The 25,616-nt window shown below is 37.2% G+C and overlaps 2 protein-coding genes across 6 annotated transcripts; one reads left to right on the plus strand and one right to left on the minus strand.

Annotated features, from left to right (window-relative positions):
* Positions 1-491: 491 nt before the first annotated feature.
* On the plus strand, positions 492-11,193 carry LOC147291917 (PH, RCC1 and FYVE domains-containing protein 1-like). 2 transcript variants are annotated; one of them, XM_086235220.1, is made up of 9 exons: positions 492-1,039; positions 2,109-2,198; positions 3,817-3,906; positions 4,975-5,055; positions 5,339-5,530; positions 5,620-7,698; positions 8,726-8,872; positions 9,689-10,065; positions 10,692-11,193. In XM_086235220.1, exons 1-9 carry the CDS (start codon positions 971-973, stop codon positions 10,822-10,824), a joined length of 3,258 nt encoding a protein of 1,085 aa, XP_086091346.1. In that variant the 5' UTR covers positions 492-970; the 3' UTR covers positions 10,825-11,193. The 2 variants fall into 2 exon arrangements, with proteins under 2 accessions (XP_086091346.1, XP_086091347.1); XM_086235221.1 differs by having other exon boundaries at positions 2,112-2,198.
* A 1,920-nt stretch (positions 11,194-13,113) lies between these two features.
* On the minus strand, positions 13,114-23,212 carry LOC147291918 (SNF2 domain-containing protein / helicase domain-containing protein / F-box family protein). 4 transcript variants are annotated; one of them, XM_086237596.1, is made up of 9 exons: positions 22,481-23,212; positions 18,888-21,494; positions 18,581-18,794; positions 18,212-18,487; positions 18,063-18,122; positions 17,796-17,926; positions 17,394-17,508; positions 15,789-15,938; positions 13,114-13,514 (listed from the first exon to the last, which is right to left on the minus strand). In XM_086237596.1, the coding sequence occupies exons 1-8, from the start codon at positions 23,026-23,028 to the stop codon at positions 15,792-15,794; spliced, it is 4,098 nt and encodes a 1,365-aa protein (XP_086093722.1). In that variant the 5' UTR covers positions 23,029-23,212; the 3' UTR covers positions 13,114-13,514; positions 15,789-15,791. The 4 variants fall into 4 exon arrangements, with proteins under 4 accessions (XP_086093722.1, XP_086093723.1, XP_086093721.1 ...); XM_086237597.1 differs by lacking the exon at positions 13,114-13,514 and adding an exon at positions 14,525-15,247; XM_086237595.1 differs by lacking the exon at positions 13,114-13,514 and having other exon boundaries at positions 15,263-15,938.
* Positions 23,213-25,616: the final 2,404 nt, after the last annotated feature.

The following is a 25,616-nucleotide window of genomic DNA, read 5'->3' on the forward strand; positions in this document are numbered from 1 at the left end:
ATACCCCCTGAGGTTTCAAAACTGTTGTATATAACCCCTTATAGTGAGACGAAAAATGATGAGAAATTATGCAAAAAGGCATGCTAAAGGGTTAAATGGCCTAATAAAATTACTCAAGGTGTAAGGTACAACCTCAATACAAATATTTTCTTTTTTGTTTATTTATTTTTTTCTCTTGTAAGGGGTTATATGCAACAGTTTTGAAACCTCAGAGTGTGTATGTGTAATTGTTGAAACTTTAAAAAATGTATGAAAAAAGACGATAAAACTCAAAGAGTGTAAATGTAATTAACTCTTTGTTTCCCCTGATTGTGGTGGCAAGATGTGAATGGGTCGTTGACCAGAATAGTCAGCAGTTTGACCAGACACACTAGACAGCTAGAAAAAGGAAAATTACAAAAAAATAAAAAATAAAAAATAAAAATAGAAAGCAGCGAACGCCACACCAGTCTCAGTCTCCCACCGGATCAATCCATCACTTTCGACACCATCACTTACTCATTCACTCAGATTCTCTCTCTTTCTCTCTCTCTCTCTCTTACTATTTTGTTTCCCTCGCTTTTTCGCTCTCTTTCTTTCCTCTTATTTTTTTCCACAGACCCAAATTTCTCTCTCTCTTCCCGTACAAACACAGAGAGAGAGAGCCTCGAAGTAAACGAGCCGAGAATCTTGGAAATCACCAGTCTTTTTTTGGCCGCATTACGTCGTCGTTTAGGGAAAACTCTGAGTTGTTTCGCCGCCATTGTTGTTATTCCTCCTCCTCTTCGATCGAGCTCGATTCCGTGAGCTGCGTAGCGTTAGCGAATTGACGACTTCCTATTCGCAAATGAACTCGAATTCGATCGGTGATTGATGAAGCAGGTTAATCAACGGCCCTGATAGAGTCTCTGCGAGAGAGAGAGGGAACGGGAGATGCATTGGGTGCAATGGAGGTTAGGGTTTCGGAAGGGGAAAGGAGATTGAATCGTTGATGTTGCGCATGGAGAGGATGACTGCGGATCAGGCAAGGGCGGGCCCACTCGAAAGGGACATTGACTTGGTAACACTTTTCATTTACTTTTTTTTTTTTTGTTTATTTGTTTTTATTTTTGCTTATGACTTTTGTGAAGTTGAAAGCGCAGTTGATAAGTGAATGAGAAGCTTCATTAATGATCATTTTTGTCAATTATTAATTTTATTCATATTTATAGGCTTTTTTTTATTGGTTTATATTTATAGTTTTGATAGTCTTTTTTTTTTTTTTTTGGTTCTTTTTGTTTAAAATTTGCAAGGTCTTATAGTTAAAAAATCTTAAGATGTGTTTATGAGAGGTATAATACAAATAAGTTTATGAGAGGTATAATACAAATAAGCTTAACGTGTTGGTACATGCATTCTCATGTAATCAATTATACTTCTTCATGGTTGTATGCAATCACTGGATAAACTGTTGTTGGTCATCTCATTGTGGGATTGTCTTATTAAATACTTAAGGAGATGTGTATTCGGTTACTAGATAACTCAAGTGTTTGTGTTTACATTTCCGTATTACATGTAAATTCCATATGCTCATTTCCCCCTCTATGTGCACATGTTTGTGTGTGTGTGTGTGTGTGTGTGTGTGTGTGTGTGCACAGACAAGGAGAATGAGGAAAAAAAAAAAAAAAAGTGAATGAGAAAAATGATAGTTTAATATTCCAACCATTTTCTGCGAATGAAGTTCTTGGCTTAAATTTGATGAACGTAGGAGGTTTAGCTTGATGCCCTGATAAAATTAAACTCTATGAACAGCTGTGTACATATGCATAAAAGGGAAGGCCTCCCGGATGCTCAAATAAAAGTCACATGATATGTCATTGCACAACAAAATAAATTGTGTGACTTCACTTAAATAAATGTGGCATCATCTGCCTCTTCAGAAGGAAAGGGAAGGCTTGTCAGATGCGCTATATATGTTTAATGTTCACATTTATTTTTTTATTTTTTTTCCTTGTAATTAACATTATGCTGTCTTATATCCCCACTATTTCTTCTTGTTCTACAGTGCTATAATATTGTTCTTTTCCATACAATTACCGGAGAACATGTGTAGTTTGTTCTAATTCATGTTCTCTGCTCATTCTTCAAAGCAGGCCATCACTGCTCTGAAAAAAGGGGCACATTTACTCAAGTATGGACGCAGAGGAAAGCCGAAATTTTGTCCTTTCAGGCTGTCCAATGTATGTCAGAATGCATTTGAAGAGTAATGTACACAAATATATTGGTTTTTTCACGTTTCTTTTTCTTTAATGCATGTTCTTTCTGTTGGTTTTTAAATGTAAGGTTGAGTTTTTATCAATCTACTGGCTGCTCTTGCGTTCATGTTGATTAATGCATAAAGATCAATCAATCATTAATTATTTATTGCTTCACTTAGTTTGTGCTATAACTATAAGGTATATCAAAAAGGATATTCGTTGAAATATTTGATGGCCTTAGATTGTCTTACGTGCGGGTTACTCATTGACTAAAGAATGTCAAATCAACCAAGGAAATCACAAAATTATTAGATTTTTGGCATGTTATGTTGCAAGGCTGTGAATTAGGACCCACATTCAAACATGATTCTTCCTAACCAATGGTCCTAAATTCACAGAGAAACATATCATGTCATACTTTCTGACAAGAAAAAAAATGACTCTATATCTGTATATTAAGAAACACTAACAAGGATGCAAAGACCTCAAGGCTGATGGTAAGGCACTACCAAAAGAGATTCCAAACCAAACACATGTTCTTATTCATCTGGGCATCTTATAAGGTTCCATTGATCTTATAAGTTTCCAATTCATTAATCACACACTGGCAGCCTGATAGGTGATGCGCTGCAATAGTAAAGTAGGCAGGCCACATGAGGTGAAAGGCAATATGTGCTATCTCTGTTCTGAGCTTTAGGCAATATCTTTGAGAGGATACAGATGCATAAGAAACTCCTACTCTTTTATACTTTTCACCTGTGTCTATATTGGATTGGCTTGAAACTTGCTTTCTTGAATGAGTTATTTCATACTCTGACAATTTTCATCAATGGTAATGTCAACAAGTGGTACTCAAAAGAGGATAACAGATAGCAGTATAGGTGGAACAATTTTTAATGAAAAAACCACAGAAATTCTTTCATTTTTACAGAACAAATGGTTACAATATACTGGAGTGAACTGGGGTAGGATATAACCTATGAGAAGTAACCAAGCAGTGGTTATCAGGTTCACTAGTACCTCTCCTTAATTACTTTCTCCGGCATGTCTCTCCTGTATCTATGGTTTTACTAGCCTTGGAATTTGGAACCTTCATTGAGTTTTCTGCTTTCAGTATGGCCCCAATGCTTGATTTATACACTTGAACACCATGCAAACCCTCATGTGCGCTACTTGTATGATACTGAAAGGAAAAAAAGAGCATGAAATTAATGACAAAAGAATGAGGGATTTATCCAAAAAATCATAAAAAGAAAAAACTTGAAAAGAGCTGGCATTGGTTCACTCGGAGGGTCTAGACAATGTGGAACATACTCTCCAGTACTGCTCAGTGTTATCATTCTGCTACTTCTGCTATGTGCTGCTTGTTTAGTTGAAAATAGGATGAAAATTTTTGTCCTCATGTTTTGTGGTCCTAAATAATGTTTGGATGCTTGCATGTATCTATATCTATCCATCTTGATGTTGCAGTACTTCTTTATCTGAAGTTCTTTTCTTCCTAGCTATATGGACCTTGTACCTTTTATTATCATTTATCGAAGTTTCTATGAGCCATTGTTTTACAAAGATCTTGAATGTTCGTCCATGTTACTTCTTTCAGGATGAATCTGCTCTAATATGGTACTCAGGGAAAGAGGAGAAATATGTTAAACTAAGCCATGTCTCCAGAATTATACCTGGTCAGCGCACTGTAAGTTCTTCATGTTGAGATCTCCCACACCTCTTCAATGGTGAATACTTCAATAAATATGCCAATTATAGATGACAAGAACATATCAATAGCATTTGATAACTTCGCAGCTGATGCTTTTAGGTTTGTGCCATTTGAATCCATTTGCCGTTTTTAGCTTATTCTAAACATTGACCAAGTTAGTAGCATGGCTATAGCAGGCCTCATGTAGTTTGCAAATGATTGAGTTTGATGTTCCTTTCATATGACTTGAGAGCTAATTTACAATTAGGTTAACAAGGGCTGGAGACAAAACGTACATGGTATCCGTTCCATATTGTTAATCAATAATCATCCCAATTCCTCAAAGGGAAAAAAGTCAAAAGAGTTATGTCCCATGACAGAACATTTCAATTACTGCTTCTATTGTGACTAGGCAACCTGCAAAGGAGGAAAGGCTTATAAAGTTTTTGGGCATATTTCTGTGGTGAATGTTACTGTATGAAATTTTAAATTTTATGATTGAATGTGAAGCATTATTCTTTAAAAATTTGTTGCTTGCATAAGTACATCAATTATGGAAGACTTGTACTGGAAATCTGTGTATCTGATTTGTTAGAGAAATATAATCATCATTTAGAGATTTAGAGTGATTGTATGAGTTTGCCTATGCATGTCTGGACTATCATGTATGGTTACATGATTGGCTGCGTTTTGCGTATTTAACTATTTATACATGAGGGGAAAAACTGGAAAAGGGACGTTTCACCTTGGCTTGGGTGGTAAAGGGGTGGGGTAGCCTGGTGTTTTCATTTGGTTCTAAGCTTAGACCTTATACTTGCATGAATAATGTGTAACTTGTAATTTAGATGTTTCCAGCGAAACTCTAGATTTATGCTTTTCTTTTAATGCTTGATTTTTTAGGGAATTTTATCTATAATTCTTTCTAAAATCATATTCCCTGCTGACTATAATGGGTTTCATATCGATAATGATTTTAATGCTGTAATACTTGTTTAATATGCTTTCTCATTTGTTTATTGGTTATGACATAGTAACAAAACATTCTTTAATTTGATAATACTGCAGCCAACGTTTCAGAGGTATCCTCGGCCTGAGAAGGAATATCAGTCCTTTTCTCTTATATATAATGATAGGTCTTTAGATTTGGTAAGCATCTTCTTTGGTGGTGATTTCTGCTATATCTGATTCTTGGATATTCTGCTTTCCACACTCAGTCTTCCCCTTTGCTGAAAATCATTTATAACCTATTATGTTATAAATGATCTTTTGCTTTCACATCTTTTATTTCTCTTGTCAAATATTTTCCTTCTTTAATACACTCTTACCTTTGCTTTGTGTAACTCCTGTGTTTTGCACCCCCTGGGTGCTCTTCAGTAATTTAACCTTTTCACTTATTTTGTATTTTCTTAATGTCACTTGCTTATTCCAGATATGCAAGGATAAAGATGAAGCTGAAGTCTGGTTTACTGGTCTAAAAGCATTAATATCACGTGGCCTTCACCAGAAGGGGAGAGCAGAATCAAAAAGTGGAGTTACATCTGAAGGAAATAGTCCGAGATCGCACACCCAAAGAAGTTCTCCTTTGAGCTCTCCATTTTGTAGTGGTGATAGTTCACAGAAGGTGTTCTATTTTTTTTTTTTTTTTTCTCTCTTGTTAATACTGTACGTAACTATACTGTACAAGTAAGATAGTCTTCTTCACTGATGCAGGATGGGGTGGAACCCTTTCATCTTCATGCTACACTTGAAAGCCCTCCTAAAATCGGTTTGGAGAAGGCTTTATCAGATGTCATGTTATATGCCCTGCCTCCAAAAATTCCCTTTCCTTCAGATTCTGCTAGTGGCTCATTCCAGTCTCTGTCATCAGGAGGCTCAGATGGAATGAATGGACGAATAAAGGGTGCAGGTGTGGATGCTTATAGAGTCAGTTTATCAAGTGCTGTTAGCTCATCAAGTCAAGGCTCTGGTCATGATGATGGTGATGCTTTAGGGGATGTTTTCATTTGGGGGGAAGGCATCGGTGATTGCTTTTTGGGTGGGGGATTACATCGACTTGGAAGTTCTTCATGTTTTAAGACAGATTCTTTTCTGCCTAAAGTCTTGGAATCTGCTGTAGTACTTGATGTTCAAAGTATAGCTTGTGGTGGACGACATGCGGCTTTTGTAACCAAGCAAGGAGAGGTATTTTCTTGGGGCGAAGAATTAGGAGGTAGACTTGGACATGGTGTGGATGCTGATGTCTCGCATCCAAAGCTCATAGATGGTCTAAAAAATATCAACATTGAATTTCTAGCATGCGGGGAGTACCATTCTTGTGCTGTAACACTTTCCGGTGACATGTACACATGGGGTGGCAGTAGTTGCAATTTTGCACTCCTTGGGCATGGGTTTCAATCAAGTCAGTGGGTCCCAAAAAAGTTAAGTGGACCCTTAGAGGGAATTCATGTCTCATCGGTTTCATGTGGACCATGGCACACAGCTGTTGTGACCTCTGCTGGGCAATTGTTTACTTTCGGCGATGGAACTTTTGGTGTTCTAGGTCATGGGGATCGAAAGAGCATTTCGGTTCCCAGGGAAGTTGAGCTCCTTAAAGGCCTCCGCACTGTGCGAGTAGCTTGTGGTGTTTGGCACACTGCAGCAGTTGTTGAAGTTATGGTGGGGTCATCAAGTTCCAGCAACTGTTCTTCTGGAAAGCTTTTTACATGGGGAGATGGAGATAAAGGTCGACTTGGGCATGGTGATAAGGAAGCAAGACTTGTGCCCACTTGTGTTGCTGCTTTGGTTGATCCCAACTTCTGTCAAGTTGCCTGCGGACAAAGTCTGACTGTTGCACTTACAACTACGGGCCAGGTTTACACAATGGGAAGCCCTGCTTTTGGTCAATTAGGGATCCCTCAAGCTGATGGGAAACTTCCAAGCCGTGTTGAGGGAAAGCTAATGAAGAGTTTTGTCGAAGAAATTGCTTGTGGTGCTTATCATGTTGCAGTTTTAACTTCAAGAACTGAAGTTTACACTTGGGGCAAGGGTGCAAATGGTCGACTAGGTCTTGGGGATACAGAAGATAAATTTTCACCAACATTAGTTGAAGCTTTAAAAGACAAACAAGTCAAAAGTATTGTTTGTGGCACTAACTTTACGGCTGCTATCTGTCTTCATAAATGGGTCTCTGGTGTTGATCAATCAATGTGTTCTGGCTGTCGGCTTCCATTTAATTTTAAAAGAAAAAGACACAATTGTTATAATTGTGGACTTGTGTTATGCCATTCATGTAGTAGCAAAAAGTGTCTCAAGGCTTCCATGGCACCAAACCCAAAAAAACCTTATCGTGTTTGTGATAATTGTTATGGAAAACTTAGGAAGGCCACCGAAACCAACACTTCATCTGGCTCTGCTTTTAGTAGAAGAGGAAGTATGAATCAAGGATTCAATGAACTGATTGAAAACAATGTTAAAGAAATGGAAAGTGGATCTTCTAAAAGAAACAAGAAACTGGATTCTAGCAGTAATTGTGTTACTCCCATTTCAAATGGAGCTTCTGAGCGTCGAGCATTGAATGGGACTAAATCTTTCAACCCAGTGTTTGGATCATCCAAAAAGTTTTTCTCAGCTTCTCTTCCTGGATCAAGAATTGCATCTCGAGCAACATCACCAACATTGAGACGATCTAGTCCACCTCGTGCCACAACTCCGACCCCAGCTCTTTCGGGACTTACTTTGCCAAAAGTTGTGGATGATGCTAAAAGGACAAATGACAGTATGAGTGAAGAAGTTCTTAAATTAAGAGCTCAGGTATGTTGGTTGTCTTTTTTAATGTCAAATAGTCTGTGCAAACTTTTCTTTTCTGTTGAGTATTTAGATTACCTTCATATAAGATTCCTGCATTTTTGTTTAAGATAACTGGGCTGATGGTTTGAGTAACAATTTGAGCTTGTATGCAGATCATGAGGTGATATCTAAATCTCTTTACTCTAATTGACCATGAAACGAAATATTACATCCTGCCATGTTGATTATAGCTTGTTGCGCAAATAATTCTCAGCATCTTGGTTGTGGTTCAGTTTTATACACTGAGAGTAGTTTTTTATGTGTTGTCTTCTTCACCATTGCTCTTGTGCAAAGCTATTGTGCATTGGTATGTCTTGGAATTTGACATGGGTACACTGTTGGATTAATAAGATGAAAGATTGACATTTAGATTATGCTAACATATCTTATGAGTAGCATTTAGTATGTGACCAAAGGCTAATTGGGCTTCTCATCATTTGCTATGTATAAAGTGGTCCCAACTTATAGTTATTGTGCATTATCATCTGCTAGTTCATAATATAACTAGATTAGTGACTTGAATCCTTGGTGTGCTGTACCACACTCTATGGAGGGTTGAAATTGCTACATCCTTGACATTACTCTTTAGAAAAACAAATACGCTCAAGAACCTAGTAAAACAGCAATGATGAATCCCTAACACACATTTGCCTTCCAATTAGACATAATTGTAGAGAATGAGTAGTCCCTGAATGCTGGAGTGATTGACGCCCATAATGAGGCCCAAAACCGAACTCTCTCCCACAAATTATCCACCTCTTTCCCCCTAACTTCATCTCTCTGAATTCAACAACATTCACTAGTTGAACCTTAAAGAAACAGACACAAATTCATGCTGGTCTCCCATGAGTTTTGTTTCAATATGGTTATTGTCACTCAACTTTTAGCACCTGAAATCAATTATTTCAATATGCAAAGTATCTAGAGTTTAAAATTTTAACACATGAATGAGGTCCTAACTTTTTGTTGTCAACTTATTAATCTTATGTAGGTTGAAGATCTTACTCGTAGAGCTCAACTTCAAGACATTGAGCTTGAAAGAACTACGCAACAGTTGAAGGAGGCTGTCACAGTAGCAGAGGAAGAAAGTACAAAATGCAAAGCAGCAAAGGAAGTAATTAAGTCGCTCACTGCTCAAGTAGGTTTCACACTCATGTTTATAGCGTTTATGCAGAACCCTTATACTTGTAAATAACTACCAGGAAGAAGGATGCATTCTCATTGAATTTGATGCACTCTGCATTTAAATAGTTTAGTGTTTGAAACATAGAGGGTTTTGTGGTCAATTTGACTGATTCAGTTAGGGCAATAATTTATTTGTAAAGTAACATGCTGTGGGAGATCAAAGATGCAATTCAAATTAAAAAATTCTGAAGATGTCAAGGCCCTTTTTTTGTTGGCGGAGATTTGTTGTACTTAGTAACTTTAAACCATTTAAGCTTATTTAGGTGCAAGGTCAATATGATCAATTTTATAGTTCTTAACCAATGATGTGGCAAATAGCAATAAATAAATATTTTAATAATTTAGGTCCTAAATATATTATCCTATCAGGACTGTCATACTAAAAGCTGAGTGTAAAAGGCTGACGTGTCTTATCTAGAAATATAAATGCAGGACCAGTGCAAACAGAAGTAATAATTATTATGTAGGGTGTGTAAATAAATCTTCGGTTAAGTAACTACAACTTTATCCTTTCAGAAGCGCATTACAGTCCTTATCAAGTGTAATGTAGTGATGTTTCATACTTATTTCTTTCAAGTTTTATGTGGTTTAAAGACCCTTTATGTTATTGAAGTACAGTTACTTCACCACTCACTCTGTCTATAGCTTTCTGAGTTCCAGTACAAGATACCATTCTTTTTGACAATGCAATTGCCACTTTTCCATGTAGCTGAAAAAAAAATGTTTCATTAAGGATATCTGAATTAATGCATTGCTTTATTTATGATAGTTAAAGGAAATGGCTGAAAGGTTACCCATTGGAACAGCAAGAAACAGTGATACACATCCATTAGGCTCTTCTAGTCCCACACTTGAAGTTTCTACTGCAGTCATTGAGAAAGCCAGCAGTCCATTGTGTTCCCATGAACAATATTCAATTGTATCAAACAGCCCGATGGTTTCTAATGTGCTAAGGACCTGCAGCAACCACACTTCAAATCACACTGAAGTGGCACATTCAGAAGCAACAGCTAGGCATAAGAACAGAGGAACAAAAACTGAAACCACACATGGGGATGAATGGGTTGAGCAAGATGAGCCTGGTGTATATATTACCCTTGTTTCCATGCCTGGAGGTGTCAAAGATCTCAAGCGTGTCCGCTTCAGGTATGTCTGTTTTCCTAATTACTTCATGATCATAATTTGAACTAAGGATTCTCCTAAATCTGAATTAAATATTGTGTGTGGGCGCTCGCGCCAGTTAGGAGCCGTCTAATGTATCAGTCAAGGGATTTGAAACTTTCATAGCAAAATAAAAGGGTTTCCATGAATTAGGTATTGCACATCTGGTAAATGTCAGGGCCTGTTTTTAATTCAGAATGTAAATATGTATTTCATCCCAGTATGTTCTCATATTGTTCATTTTTTTTTTTTAAGCTTCACGTTATTGAAGTATATAGCGTTTAACTCTGAATGTTGATAATTATAAAAAAAAAAAAAAAAAAAAAAAAAAAAAAAGGTCTGATGTTGATATCTATTTGATCAGATCTCATTGTTGTAACCCTTTTCTTTTACTTCCCTTCCTCTTCCTGATAGTAATTCTACTTCAAGGGATCCTGTATGTTATGTCCTTTGCTTACAGGGCCTACATATTATCTCATCTCAGTAATGCTAAATGACTTCTGTGTTCCAAACTATATATTCACCTATAGTAATTTTTTCTTTTCTCTTGGATTAGTATCTATTTTATTTAATTGATAATCACTAACTTTTAAGTGTCTCAATTGTGTCAGTCGGAAGCGGTTCAGTGAGAAACAAGCAGAGCTGTGGTGGGCGACAAATAGGGCTAGAGTATATCAGCAGTACAATGTTCCTGTGGTCGAAAAATCTAGTATTCCCATAGGAAGAGAAGGGTTAGCTCATTGAGCTTTTAATGTCAAGATGTAAGTGGAAAGGCAAGGGGAGAGAACTGAGAAGGGTTGGCTCATTGACCCACTTATTTTTTCATTTTTAGGAGGTATATGTAGTAATTTCCTCTTCCCTTGAATTTTGTCTTTTATCCTTCCTTCCAATTCTTTCCCCTAATTGCTGTGTTCGGTAATATTTTTTTCGAGGGAAGTCGTAACAGTGGGTTGGCTGTGTAAATTCTTTGTAAGTAGGTTGCTGGATTGAAATTCAAAATAGCTTTCCTTGTAAATCCATACTCAAGAACTATTTACATAAAAAGCTCAAGAAAATTGGATACAAGTAAAGAGGTTTCATAAAGTTTTCTTGTGCTCTGTTTGGGTACCATGAATTAACAGGTGAAAATTTTCTAATCGCCTACGCAAGGTGTTTGCCCTCACTGTGTTCTATTTCCTCATTCTTGAAACTTTGTTGTTAAATGTCACTGCATGAACTCACCACCTACACATCCATTCAGGAGGACTATCCAAATAGTCATAATAATAATGAAAGAGAAAAGCAAAAGAAAAAACTAAAAATAATAGGCCCAGGCTATTCCGACTATCTACCTAAATTGATGAGTTGACCATCTTATTTTTAAATTTTATTTTTATTTTTAAAATATAAAATTTTAATTTTATTCGTCGGGTCATTTGACACTTATTTGTTTGAATGTTTGTTGTTATTCGGCACTTAATTGTCGAATATTGACAAGGTTTTCGATAAGTAACAACTGAATGTAAATGAAAAGGGCATTCGATAGTATTATGTCAAACATTGTCATTATATTTGGCTATAAGCTGCCGAACTCTTTAGTATATTTTGATGGCATGCTGTCGAATGAGTCTAAGTGATTTTCTAATTTTTTGTAAGAAAAGGTAAAATAGGAAAAATATGTTCAAAATATGTTAGAGTGGTCAACTCAGCAATAGAGGGTGGTCGGAATAGTCTTTGCCGAAACAATATCCAAAAGCAAAGGGTTTTGGATATTATTAATTTTTATCTGGCATGAGGAGCTATGACCTTCAAAATATTGCAAAAATAAAAATAGGGTTTTTATATTTTAAAGTTAGAAAGAAAAAAAGTCCATGATCGAATAATCCACTTACAAAAAAACAGTGACATGCCGGTCCACTTGAAGTTCACCGACGCTCGAAACTGCTCTCCGAGTGCTCGGCAGTTGTCACTATCAAACAGTGGTAATCATTGCTACTGTGCAACAGTAATTATTTGAAAATGCATAAAAATAATACTTATATATATACTTTATGTATTTTCTTACATAAACATGTCAAATTAAACTAACATAAAACACAAAATTTAAACGTATAGTCACATCTATCAGCTTTATAATATAAAAATAATTATTACTAATTGTTACTGTTCCACAGTGATAATCTACCCATTTTTATTTTTTTTTAAAGGCACACCAAACGCTTGGCACCTTGCTAACCGCTCAGCACTTTAAAAATATGAAGCCTATTATAACACGAGTATATTTGTTAAAAGGCTTAATTGTCTTTTTACCACCCAAAGTTTGGGGTGATTCCCACTTTACTACCCAGAACTTTATTTGTCTCACTTTACCACCCAAAGTTTACATTGATTCTCACTTTACCACCCAGAACTTTATTTGTCTCACTTTACCACCCAAAGTTTACATTGATTCTCACTTTACCACCCAGAACTTTATCTGTCTCACTTTACCACCCAAAGTTTACATTGATTTTCACTTTACCATCCAAAGTTTATATTGATTCCTACTTTACCCCCTGAATCTAGAGTGACAGAATAGACGAAAAAAGGTTAACTGGGACACGAAAAATAATTTTGGGTGGTAAAGTGAGAATCAATGTAAACTTTGGGTGGTAAAGTGGGACAAATAAATTTTTGGGTGATAAAGTGAGAATCAATGTAAACTTTGGGTGGTAAAGTGGGACAAATAAAGTTCTGGGTGGTAAAGTGGGAATCAATGTAAACTTTGGGTGGTAAAAACACAATTAAGCCTTGTTAAAAAGTGGACATTTTGTGATTTTTTTATAGTGATGATACCTTTTATACAATCAATAGTTTAAACAAGTTACCACCTCTACATGACATAAATATACATGATATGCGCTTAATTTTCAGAAAAACCGCATAGCCCAAGGAGCAACAAACAAGCTTAACTATTTGTGTAATGACAAAAAGAGCTTCAACGATTGTTTTCAGCAGATTGAAATGATACACTTGAATTAGGAATAAATATTAGAAGTATTTTCCTTTCTGGCCTTTGGTTTAACCATATAACAACACTTTCTATATCTGAGCCCTATGATACAATTCTCAATCAAAAAATTATGAGAAGGTGCTCCCAAATGTGAGGTTCAAGCAAATGTGTTCATCTTAATGCTGTCTATTTGGCATTGTTTGCCAAAAGATCATTTGCCATAACATGTCCATTGTTTCCAAAAGATCATTTGCCATAACGTGTCCATCTGGCATTTAATGCTGTCTATTCGGCATTTTTTCCAAAAGACTTGTTCCCAAAAGATCATTTGCCATAACATGTCCAATCATTGGCCTACTTGTAAAAAGACAGCATTGGCAATATATCAGCCCAAGTGGCAGGATATTTTCCGTGCAAAAGTTCTCAAATGGTCTTGATAGTCATCTACAATATGATCAAATTCCTGGACAGAAAAAAGAAGTGAATCATATTTTGTTGAGCAAACTAAATCACAAAATAAGTCGATATAAACTAAATAAACATTCTACATTGAGGAAGAAATACTGGTAAATATGCATCAAACGACTACTGGTATAGCAGCGTAAGAATCCATTCCACCCTTTGGGAAAATTATTAATTGACCACATCCACCATTATTTATCAGCAATCAGTTCATTCTCAATTTAATTTCACATTTATTATCTCCATGAGATAATACTGTGTGGTCTACATATATAAATATAGTCCTTCTCTAGGGCGGATGCCTGCAATTTTTTTTTCACGAATTTCCAGCATCGCGGTAGTGCCATTTTCTTCTTCTACTGAGCGCTCGGCACTGGTTTGTCAGCTTTATGTTAAGTTTTAACTCCGGGATTTTGGGCTACACCCAAAATCCGGGAGTTGAAACCTAACATGCAGCCTCCACAAGTCTCATTCTACACCCTAGGAGGGTATAAGATGAACCATCGGGGAAGTACCCTCAAAAATCAGCGGAAGAAGCGGTGCCAAGCGCTTGTTGCAGCACTCGACTATTATAAAAAATGGACTACCAAGCACTCGGAACAGTCACCAAGCGCTCGGCGACGAGAATCCGCCAAAAAAAAAATATAGTCGTGTCCGCCCTAGAGAAAAACTGTATATATATATATATATATATATGTATGTGTATATATATATATATATATGTACAGGCTCCTTCTATTGAGGTATACCTCAACTTATTTATGTTGAGATATGACTTTGTTGGGGCCCACACGAGTCGTTTTGTGTCAATCCGAACTGTTCACAAGGATCATCTTCATTAATAGATCATCTTTGCAAAAAATTAGCCAAATCGGAAATCATTTGCCTATCTAACGTTGATCAAACAAATGAACGGTTTCATCGAAAATATTTGATTCGCCATTTATTTGATCAAAGTTAAATAGGCAAATGATTTCCGATTTGGCTAATTTTTTGCAAGGATGATCTATCAATGAAGATGTAAAAAATGAACGGTTCGAATCGATACAAACAACTCGTGTGGGCCCTAATGGGATATAACTCAACATAAATAAGTTGAGGTATACCTCAATAGAAGAAGCATGTATATATATAGCGAAATTTTCAAGTAATGATGTCCTTATATATATGGCCACGCTGGGAAAAAAGAAAAAAAGAGAATATTGGCGCGAGGTAAAAGAGCAATTTTCCATGCCAAGTTAACTGTTCTTTGAAATTGTCTCTACACAAAAGAGGAATCACAGATAATCTAGGAGGAGAAGAAACACGCATTTACTAAAGAGAAGTACAAGTAGGATGGAGGAGAAGTCCATATCCAGATCAATCCCCTCAGCAAAAATCACAAATTACAATAAAATCAAAACTCCCCCAATAGTATTACACTGAATGAATATCTCTAAAAAGTTTGGACAAGGATGGCCAGAGAGACTACAAATTTTATCCTATCCCAAAGTGTTTCCACTTCCTCCTTGACAACAAAGATTTCTTTTTCATTCCCAACCAAACAGCCCACATAAGAGCTAAGGCCGCATACCTCCATATAGTGACCACCTTGTTAGTCACCGAACCAATTGTATAATCCTCCACCCACAATTGAGAACAACTCTATGGACAAACCCCCACCCATAAGAGCGAGTAGAAGCACATCAACTAAAGAATAATTTCAACGGTATCATTTGCCTTTCCCATTGTGAACTGTTTTAGATAAAAGGTTATCAAAGTTGACCTATGTTCAAAAACTCAAAATTGAAATTCAAAATATTACCTAGTGTCTACCAAAAAAAAACACAGAATATTTTTCAAGTACTCTTTGAGTATATTTTTTTCATAACATTAATTGACATCCAGCTAGAATTATAGACCATTTAAAAGTTTACAGAATACTTGGATCGAAATACATGTGTCCAAGACGGGCTGGAGGAGATTTTAAGTCACTACCAGAGTATGGGTCTCGACAAAGGTCACAGGAGGGTGATGATGATATGCTGCCTGTTCTAATATATTCAAAAAGAAATCAAAGAGTTACTTTCTACAATTCCACCTCTTAATATCTGTGAGGGCCTGATACCGCAATGACTTTGAGAATCAAAAAGATTCTGATGCCCACAAAAATATCAAACAAGAAGTAACTAAATTGATCTTATTGAGAAATGGTGATGGCAGCAGTGGATTATACAGTAATTCAAGCTATAACTACACTGATCGTAGCACTATGATGAAATATACATGCACAAACCTTTTAGATCTTCAGATTTGTCCGCACAAAGCTAAGATGAGACAGATAATTGCTCTCAGCAAAATCATGTAATGATCGGTGAGTTCGTGCCCCTTTAGGGTCAGATTTTCCAGCCTCTTCCTTCAAAAGTCTTCTGCACTTATCAGCATCCTGAAGCAACATTAACGAAGCATATAACACAAGAATGACTATAGCATTTAAAACTTGAAATTTCAAAAAAGAAAAGAGAAAACAAACATGGAACAACATTACCAAAAAGTAGGGGTCATATGACATCATTAGTTAGCCACACACACAAACAAACAAACACACATACCAAGAGAGATTAGGACAACATGAGATTGGTGTTAAGAAGAAAAAAATTTACGATTTCTGTAACTGCTGAGGATTAGAGAGAGAAAAGAGAAAATTAAAGAGAAGATGGAGGAGAAAGATTATCAAGGCATCAAACCTTTCAATAACATTTAATTTTCATTCATTAAAATCGTTTGTTTTACAAGAGATGCCATATTTAAGGGTTTCAAATAGAAGTGCAAAGACAACTAGAGATACTAAAAGACTAATCAAATAGTAGAAAAGTACTAAAACACTCATTATAGTAGAAGATGCGGCAAAAATATAAAATAAATTCAGTTGTTCAAAAATTCAAATACACATCCACTCCTAATAACTTTTGATATTCCATGTATGATTTTCATAATGCACATAAAGGAGGAGCCGTATGAGATGTGTACGGTTCTAGAACGGAGGATCGAATGACAACTGTAAACTATTAAATTAATACTTCAATGACATCTAAAAATAGATTGACTCTTAAGTGACATTTATAATCAAATAATGGATTTAGACTTGGACTTCCAAAACACAAGGAAGGTGATGATTCTGTTGTAGCTCCTAACTCAACCATCTTTTTGAAGGGGGAGGAATGATGCAAAAGCAATAACCAAAAGAAATATCGTTTTGGAAGTCCAGGGCTAAGCTCGTTAGCCTTATTGGATCAAGGCCTTTTAGGTTCAAAGTGAAATCAAAGGAATATAAAATCCAGGTGCCCTTGTCAGTGAAATCTAGGTCACTTTCCTTGTGATGATTCTCGAGTAGCTCCTAACTCAACCAACATGTCAAGTTTTTTTTGGAGGGGAGGAATGATGCAATAGCAATAACCAAAAGAAATATCATATTTGGAAGTCCAAGACTAAGCTCCTTCGCCTTAGTGAATCAAAGCCTTTTAGGTCAAAGTGAAACCAAAGGAGTGGAGGAGTCCATTATAGGATTATAGCTGGTTCCTCTAGTATTATTCGTCTATTATTGGAATCTGTCTTTTTGTGTGTTTGGATGTGGAATTGAAACTTGAAATCTAGGGAATAGTCCAGATTTTGAAATAAACTTTTTTAATTTCCTTGTTTGGTATAATCAACAATGAACCCTAAATTTGCTTAGTTAGCCCTCTTTTTATTTGTTAATTAAATTACTTTGTTTTAATGTCCAATCAATCATAGAGAAAGAAACAATGTTGTTCTTCACAAAATTTGCTAGAGAAACAAAACAAAACAAAATGCACCTCTTCAATCTAATTCTACCAATCATGTGGTCTTAAGATGTGTTTACCTGTAAGAACTCCAGCATTTGCTCTTCAATTGTACCACGCATTGCTAGAGTTTCCACGTGTATAGGACGAGTAGCACCCATCCGATGAGCACGACTAATAACTTGTTCCTCCATGCTAAATGAGGTTTCAACCAATAGAACAAATTAATAACACATGAATATTGAAATGTATTGACTATTGTATTTTTAATTTTTTAAGGCCATGGAGTGAATCAAATAGAAAACTTTGGTCTTGAAACAGCAGGTTATAAGAGAAAAGTGAAATTTTTTTGATAAGAGAGTTGAATTAAATATATTCTTTTGATAAGAGTGTTGAATTAACTACATTATGCATGCATGATAACTATAGAACTCAGGACTTCTTTTATGTTTAAAAAAGGCACAAGATATTCGAATGATCACCTTCTGTCCCATATTGGTTCCATTAAAAATACATGTGTTACAAAGCTTAAATCGAGACCCAATGCAGCACTTCCATCCATCAAAAGAACTGTGCAATCAACATCATGCCGGAACATGGCCAGTGACTTCATCTGAACCAATGAAAGTCAATTAACTTTACACCAAAAAAGAAAGTGAATCAACTTTACACAAAAAAAAAAAAGGAATTAATGGAGATTAAATAAAATATGTAAAACATATATAATATGAGAGGAAAACAATATGTACCTTGTTGCTAGAATGCATTGGACTATACATCCCAACATATTTAATACCAGCAATGGTCAACTGGCACAAGAGATTTGAGTTAAAAATCCATAAAATTGTGCAAAGTCGGTCACATAAAGCCATGAAATGGTATGGTATACAATATTCACCTGCTGTTCAATGACATGTATATGCTCAAGAAACTGAGAAAATACCAAAACTTTGTCCAAATTTGTTTCAGGAGTATTGTTGCTCATTCTAAAGCCATGGACTTGTTCCAATTCTTTTGAATTGCTCTTCTCAGACAGACAAAGTAAATTCTCAGTGTACATGGCATTATTGTTGTCATCAATTTTGCTATTAGCTTCCTGCAATGCTTTCAGTCTCTGCACAAGATAAGTGACTTTACTGCTAGATGTTGACTGCCAATCAGGATCCCAGTCATCCTGAGTAAAAAAACCATAAGGTATACATTGGTAAAATTGGTTACCAAAAAGAAAAATGAAAACAGTTCAACTTGTCTTGAGAGCTAAGCATGCCTGTTTATATGAGGGTTGTAGCTCAATAAGATCCTTGGGAACAGGCCACTTAGGATTGGGGTTTTCTGGCCGAGTTAGTGTATCAGGAGTTTGCATCTCATATAAGTTGCCACAGCCAGGATAAGTACACCTTTCACTGTCCAAAGCAACACAATCGAGGCACAAAAGATGCCTACACGGCGTAATGACAGGTAAACGACACCATTCCTCGCATCTGATAAAATTAAAATGCAATCTCTAATCAGTAATAAAACTTTATCTGGCAAATTCTAATTTAAGGGGGAAAAGCGTCAAAGACTAATATTACCTAACACAGTTGCCACCATAAAGAAGATTATATTTTATAAGAGCATACTCCTCTGACACAGGATCTAGATCCTTTTCGACCAAAATATCCATAGTTTCCTGAATATCTTGACCAGCATCTGTTACTTTTATATGCCCAGCCACACAGCAAGATAACCTGACATTTCGGATAGTTGTACTTCGAGATTTCCACTGCTTTGGATTCAAAAGACTCTCAACGTGAGAAGGATCATTCCAGTCAGCCATTAATATATTGCGCCGCACTGTAACTACCAATTCATTGTAACTTCTTGCATGTTCCTCAGCAAAATCAAGAAAAGTAAATTTCTTGATGCAGGGTGGAATAGTATGCAAATCTATCTTTCTTGCACTAATCATGCACCTATGTAGTAAATGCAACAACCGTGATCGTCCTTCTTCCATCTCTGCTTCAAAAGGCCTGAGAATCCCAGATTCCCATGACTTATGATTCTGCCCATAAGCTTCTTCATGAAGGAACTTGAGCAATGGTTGAAGATGTGACAGTTGACTGTTGGGTGTATTAGGAGTTGGAGTTCCAGTCAATATCCAGCGGTTAGAAGCCATCAATGAAACTGCCATCTGCATTTTGTTTGTCAAACTAAGACTTGAGCCAAGGGTATGCCCCTCGTCTAACATGACTCTAAGCCAATGCACTTGCATCAGTACACTTTTTTTACGGGGGCCCCACTCTGCACTTAAACGGTTAAATGTGGTTATGACAACATCGTAGTCCCAAGCCAGACTATGTGCAACAGGCTTCCTATGGTCACTCCAAACATAAACCCGCAGCTGACCAGGCCTGACATGCTTCTCGATTTGGGTTCTCCAATGATCAACTAAATTCGATGGAACAACAATTAGAGTTGCTCTTGAAAGATACAACCTGACTGAATCCAATGGCGCACAAAGAGCAACTCTGAGAGCAGCAACATCGAAACTCATGTTGTGAAGATTTCGGGGGTAATACCACCTGATAACACCCTTCTCTAATCTTCTTTTGAGACCAAATGCTTGAAATATTTCTTGAAACCCATGAGCATCTTCACCAGGCGCCACACAGGTGCTTATGAAAGGACTTCGCAAACCAATTGTCTCCATTACTGAGAGCTTGTCAGAAGAAAGTTTAGCTAACCAACTTAGGGCTTTCTTTGTTATGGAATTTATCAAGGCATAATGCTCCTTGAGCACACTAGTGAAAAAAGAAACGTTATGTTCCTCTCCTCCAAATGTTCCTTTGGTACAAAATCCCAATAAATACGTTATTGGCCGGCAATTATCCCAGGATTCTTCAGAAACACTACAACTCTGGTAGAGAGGGTCAGCATTCATGCTACAAAACCATGGTGCACTAGCATCAGCAATACTACTTTCTGGAAGTTTCCGCCACTTGCGACAAGCATCACATTGAACCCAGGTGTCGTTATACTCATAATTATCTGCACTGACCTTCCTAACCCTCTTGTGACTGTTTGAAAGTCCATGTGGAAAACCATCTTTCTTTTGCCAAGATACATGTCGGGGACCATCAGAAGACTGCTTCAATTTGCTAGAGTTCTTTCCCGCCTTTCTTTGTTTGGAATTGCCAGATGCTCCTTCAAATGTGGGAAGAAGATTTTTTCTGATGTGACTCAAGCTCCTAGTGCATTGCACCACACACACTGCTTGATCAGAGTATGCAGCTGCTGGTGTTACCATTCCTTTACCAGGACATGAATTATTGAATCCTGGAATTTGCTCATCAAGAAGAACTAGCCTGGCTCTTTTAGATCGGTATTGTTTGAAATCCCCAAGTCCACTTTGAGCTTTCTGACCCATATCCCTCTTTTCTGAGAGCATGCTAGTGCCAGCTACATAATCACCATTAAGCTCATAATAACCACACCTCTGGTCTCCATTATGTGTACACCAGTTAACTTGTACCTGATCTGGTGGATTTGCCAGTGTACCTTGTGTCTTAAGAATAAGGGAAATAGCAGTTATAGTCTTCCCTAATCCAGGTTCATCACAAAACATTCCCCCATGAAAATCATTGACAGTGGGAGCTATCCCAGTAACTATTTCTCCAGAGATAGTGTTTATGTAAAAGGAAAATCCATCTTCAGTTGAGAAAGCCAAGTACAATGGATGTGGCAAGACTTCAGCATTTCTCTCCCGCTGTAGCATCCACTCAACTGCTACCTGCTGATGAGGAAACAACTTAAGTTTCATGCAGGGCATAATTGAGACAGCCAAAAATCTTAGATGGTGACAGGTTGAAGACACTCTAACAAGGTCCATCGGGCTAAGTGCAGATAGAATATTAAGTAAAATGTCATCAGATATCTCCCCAATACCAGATCTACAAGAGTTATCAAATGGTTGTATTCTAGAAGAATCAGGTTTTCCAGTCTTTGCCGCACTAGGCAAGCTCTTAAAAATTTCATGAAGCTCAAATAGCCTTTTCTTTGAAGAATCAGTGAAATTATGATGCAGCTTGCAACCAAAAACATGACAATCAGAAAGATTCCATATGCTTCGATTAGCTCCTAGGGTATTTTCAAAATAATCTCCATTGACGAGCATTGCGCTTCTCTCTCCCCAGTCAGAACTGCAAAGTGATATTCTTGAACTTGTTAGGTTGGGATGGAGGATATACAGGTATTCAATTTTTGGGCAAAGACCCTTTCACTGAATCTGAACCAACCAACTGCAATAACACGGATAAATAATAAAAAAGAAAAGAAACGCAAATTCAACAAGGCAACTGATTGCTTGATTAAGGTCAATCAACACCCACGAGATACTGCGGAGTGCAGCAGACCAGAATAACCAGGATTTATAACAAGGCATATAACAAGCACCCATCACCCCACTAAAGTTGGCTGTATAACATCAGAATCTAAATCGTACACATGCTGGCCAATTCTCTGTACCGGCACATTAAAATTAGAAAACACAAATAAAAACACAGGACATGGGAAAATGGAAAACCTTAAAAAAGTAAGAGAACATATGCATACATGTATTTTTATGTACAAGTAACAATATTATTAAAAGCCTGAAAAGGCGCACAATAAAATACATACATATGTGTATACAATAAGCATTAGGCATATAAAAAACTACAACCAAACATTATCACCTAAAATTGCTGTATAGCATCAGAAACTAAATTGTAGAAATGCAAGCCAATGCTCTATACCAGGAGAACATAACTATGAAATAAAAAAAAGTAGACACTTGATAGGACCATACTTGGCTCCTTATTCTCACCGTTGAGGGGAAAGTAGTGGGATCCATTACTTCATAATATTAAATAGTAATCATTAACAATAATTTAAGTGATGAGTTTCGCCAGTTACACTAATTCATGTTGTTCTTTGAGTAAAACATGCCTAATACCATATACATATATACATATATATATGGTAATCTAGCTAGCAAAATCTCTTTTTCTATATATAGATATATAGCTAAATCTTTTTCCTTTGTTCAACAATCCCAAACTAGCTACCAAAATGTAATTGATATATACACACACAAACACACAAACATATATCAAAAACATAAAAGTGTTACAATGCAGCATGGCACCTCAAGTGTCGGAACAGGGCACCGGCAATAGGACCAGATTTGGGGAACTGGCAACCAGACCATACTGCAATTGGGAGATAGACATCAACCAGCAACACAGCCCTGACCTCCCCATTGACGCCGTCAGCCTCCATCCGAACCAATCGAGCATCGATCTTCAAGCAATTGTTCACAACCAAAGCGTGAAGCTGGTGCACCACGCTTATGCTCCCATGCACCACCCCCATACTACTCCTCTTCCTCATCATCTTCATCTTCTTCGACGACGCCTCGATTTCTCCCTCCGGGACCTTCCTCTTCCCCAATTCCGGCGGAGCCGAAACCTCGCATTGCTTCGAATCGTCAGGCGAGACATGGGCGTTGGGGTTTTCGCCTATCGGAGACAGAACGACGTCGTTTTGGGACGTGAAATTGACGTTGGGGTTTTCGCGGGAGATATGGAATCGCGTGGCGAAGGGCAGGTCGGGTTGGTCCGGGGAAGTAACGGTGAGAACCGCGGAGAGGAAACCGCAGAGCTTGTGGTCGGCAAACGACGTATCGTCCTCCATTGAACGAACGACGCTTGCCGAGACTGATAAATTAAAATTACAAGTAAATAAGAAATATTAGGGCATGGAATTGTTGGGGTTGATGTGAATTGTGATGGTGCATTGATAAATTAGGGTTTTCAAGAGTTGAAGATTGGAAGGGAAGCAAAGAGGGGATGATGATTGTGAATCTTCTCTGACCAAAAAGACCAAAAAAAAAAAAGAGATTATGATTCTTCGGGTAAGGCTTTGTGGGGCCCACTTGGAAATTCACTTATATATGGTAACTGGTATGACCTCGGACTCGGAATAATAAGCGCACGAGGTTTTCAGTTTTACTGTTTTGGTGGTACAGTAGTACACTACCTATTCGCGGTTCCCTTGTAAGTTGTAACTAACTTATAAAGAGTGTGCAAACCTTTGTTTGCTTTTTGCACGCTCTTTAGAAAAAAAAAAATTCAAAAGACAAAAAAAACAAAAAAAAAACTCCATTTCTCTCTTTGCACACCCCATCAACGACAAAAAAAAAACACACACACACATATAAAACCCCTCCCCTCCCTCACCCAGACCACCTCCCTCCCTTCACCCGACCACCTCTCTCTCTCTCTCTCTCTCTCTCTCTCTCTCTCTCTCTCTCTCTCTCTCTCTCCATTCATTATTCTTTCTCTCAAAACCAAACCAAAGTTAGTCTCTTTTTCTTTCTCTCAAGGAACCATGCCTGTTCTCACAAAGACCTCAACAAAAGTGGCAGAGCACATCAAATAGAGAAGACCTAGAAGTCAGTTCAGCCAGGCCATTGCAGAAATAGATCCAAACCTAGCCCCCTCCATTATCCAATCTACTCCCTCCATTATTCAATCTACTCGCTGCAAATCCACCATTTCATATCTCCTACTCTCCAGCTTCACCACCAGCACCAATGAAACCTTACCCACAAGCCTTAACATCAAGAAAAAAACCAACTTTCCCACATCAACATTCAGAGGCTTGGGCCCCACACCAAAGTTCACTCCGATATTTACTGCCACCCCCTCCCTGTTCCTCCGGCGACCACCCCCCCCCCTTCTCTCTCTCTCTCTCTCTCTCTCTCTCTCTCTCTCTCTCTCTCTCTCTCCTCCCCTCTCTTTCTCTAGCGTCTCTCTCTGTAGCTGGTTTGGCAGTAAATATCACCGAGCCTCACTCTTCTTCCAACACTGCTGGAAACGATGAACTGGCTAGAAAAGATGGTGATTGGTTCGGTAGTAAAAAAATTGCAGGTGGTGTTGCCAGAGTAGACAGAGAGGGAAAGGAGAGAGAGAGAGAGAGAGAGAGATGGGTGGTCGGGTGGAGGGAGGTGGTCTGGGTGAGGGAGAGGAGGGAGTGTGTGTGTGTGTGTTTTTTTTTTGTCTATTGATGGGGTGTGCAAAGAGAGAAATGAAGTTAAGACTTTGGGTGAGGGAGGGAGAGATGGTCTTTTCACTTTGGTTTTTTTTTTTAAGAAGGGTGTGCAAAAAAAAAAAAGTGTGTAAATAGTAGCACTTCCTGTAAACTTACCAACCGATGGGGCAAATAAGTATGACAAAATTGTACTTTACTAACCTATGTGGCATACCATTTTGCTACTTTAAAAGTTTGTCACTCCAATGACTAAGGCAGATAATTTGAACAAAATATTATTTTATTGTTTATCTTTCTTTTATTTCTTTTAAAAATTTAAAAATACTATAAACTTTTTAAAATACAAATAATAACTTTAATTCAATGGAATTGCATGTACAGCAAAGGGACTCTTGCTTTGCTCCAAGAGATCGATATGCATTGAATGGACTCTTGTTGTAAGAACTGAAACATAAATTATGTAGCATACACAAATCAATAGATACAAGTATAACTCAACATTAATATGATTCTACTGCTAAGCATATAACCGTAATATATAATTAACTACTAACCTGATGAAGACATACTGCTAGCAAATTAAATACCTCAAGTCAAGATGCTCAAGTCTTCTAGCCATCACAGCAATGAATTAACCTCTCACACAATGGGGCAGAGCTTATTGATTCTAAGTGTTTGCTGTGTGACTAGGGACCTGTGCTTATATAGAGTACTCATAGATTCCTAGTTCCTCCCATCAAGGACTCCAGAATCCAATCCTAATAGGACTCTATAAAGACTTTGCTGGATCATTGCCTTGTTTATAGTATAAGGCCTTTAAGTAACTAAGTCTTCCTAGTCCAACTCAAATAAGTAATCTATTTAAGATGGACTTGCTGATTTATGTCTTATTAATAAACCTATTACTTGTATCTTAAGTATAAGTGTAATATTGACTCTGAGTAGAACAAGGCATCAGTCCATTTAATCCTTACATTCTCCCACTTGGACAAGCATTGTTCTTAATCATCACATTTACACAATACTGCAAGTAATCTGAATTTATGCTGGTTTTATTATTTAACAAGACTTAGCTCAACTTTGTCAAGATATTATATTGAACATCAGATTATGAGATGCAATTAAGTCATTAAACTGCTTAATCCACTCATAGTCATTGATGCCAATACCATATCCCACATAAGTCATTTACAAGGCATGAAAATAAAAATTGGTTTACAAAGTAGCTG

The sequence above is a fragment of the Dryas octopetala genome, chromosome 3, assembly GCF_963921425.1.
Source record: "Dryas octopetala chromosome 3, drDryOcto1.1, whole genome shotgun sequence".
Lineage (NCBI taxonomy): Eukaryota > Viridiplantae > Streptophyta > Magnoliopsida > Rosales > Rosaceae > Dryas > Dryas octopetala.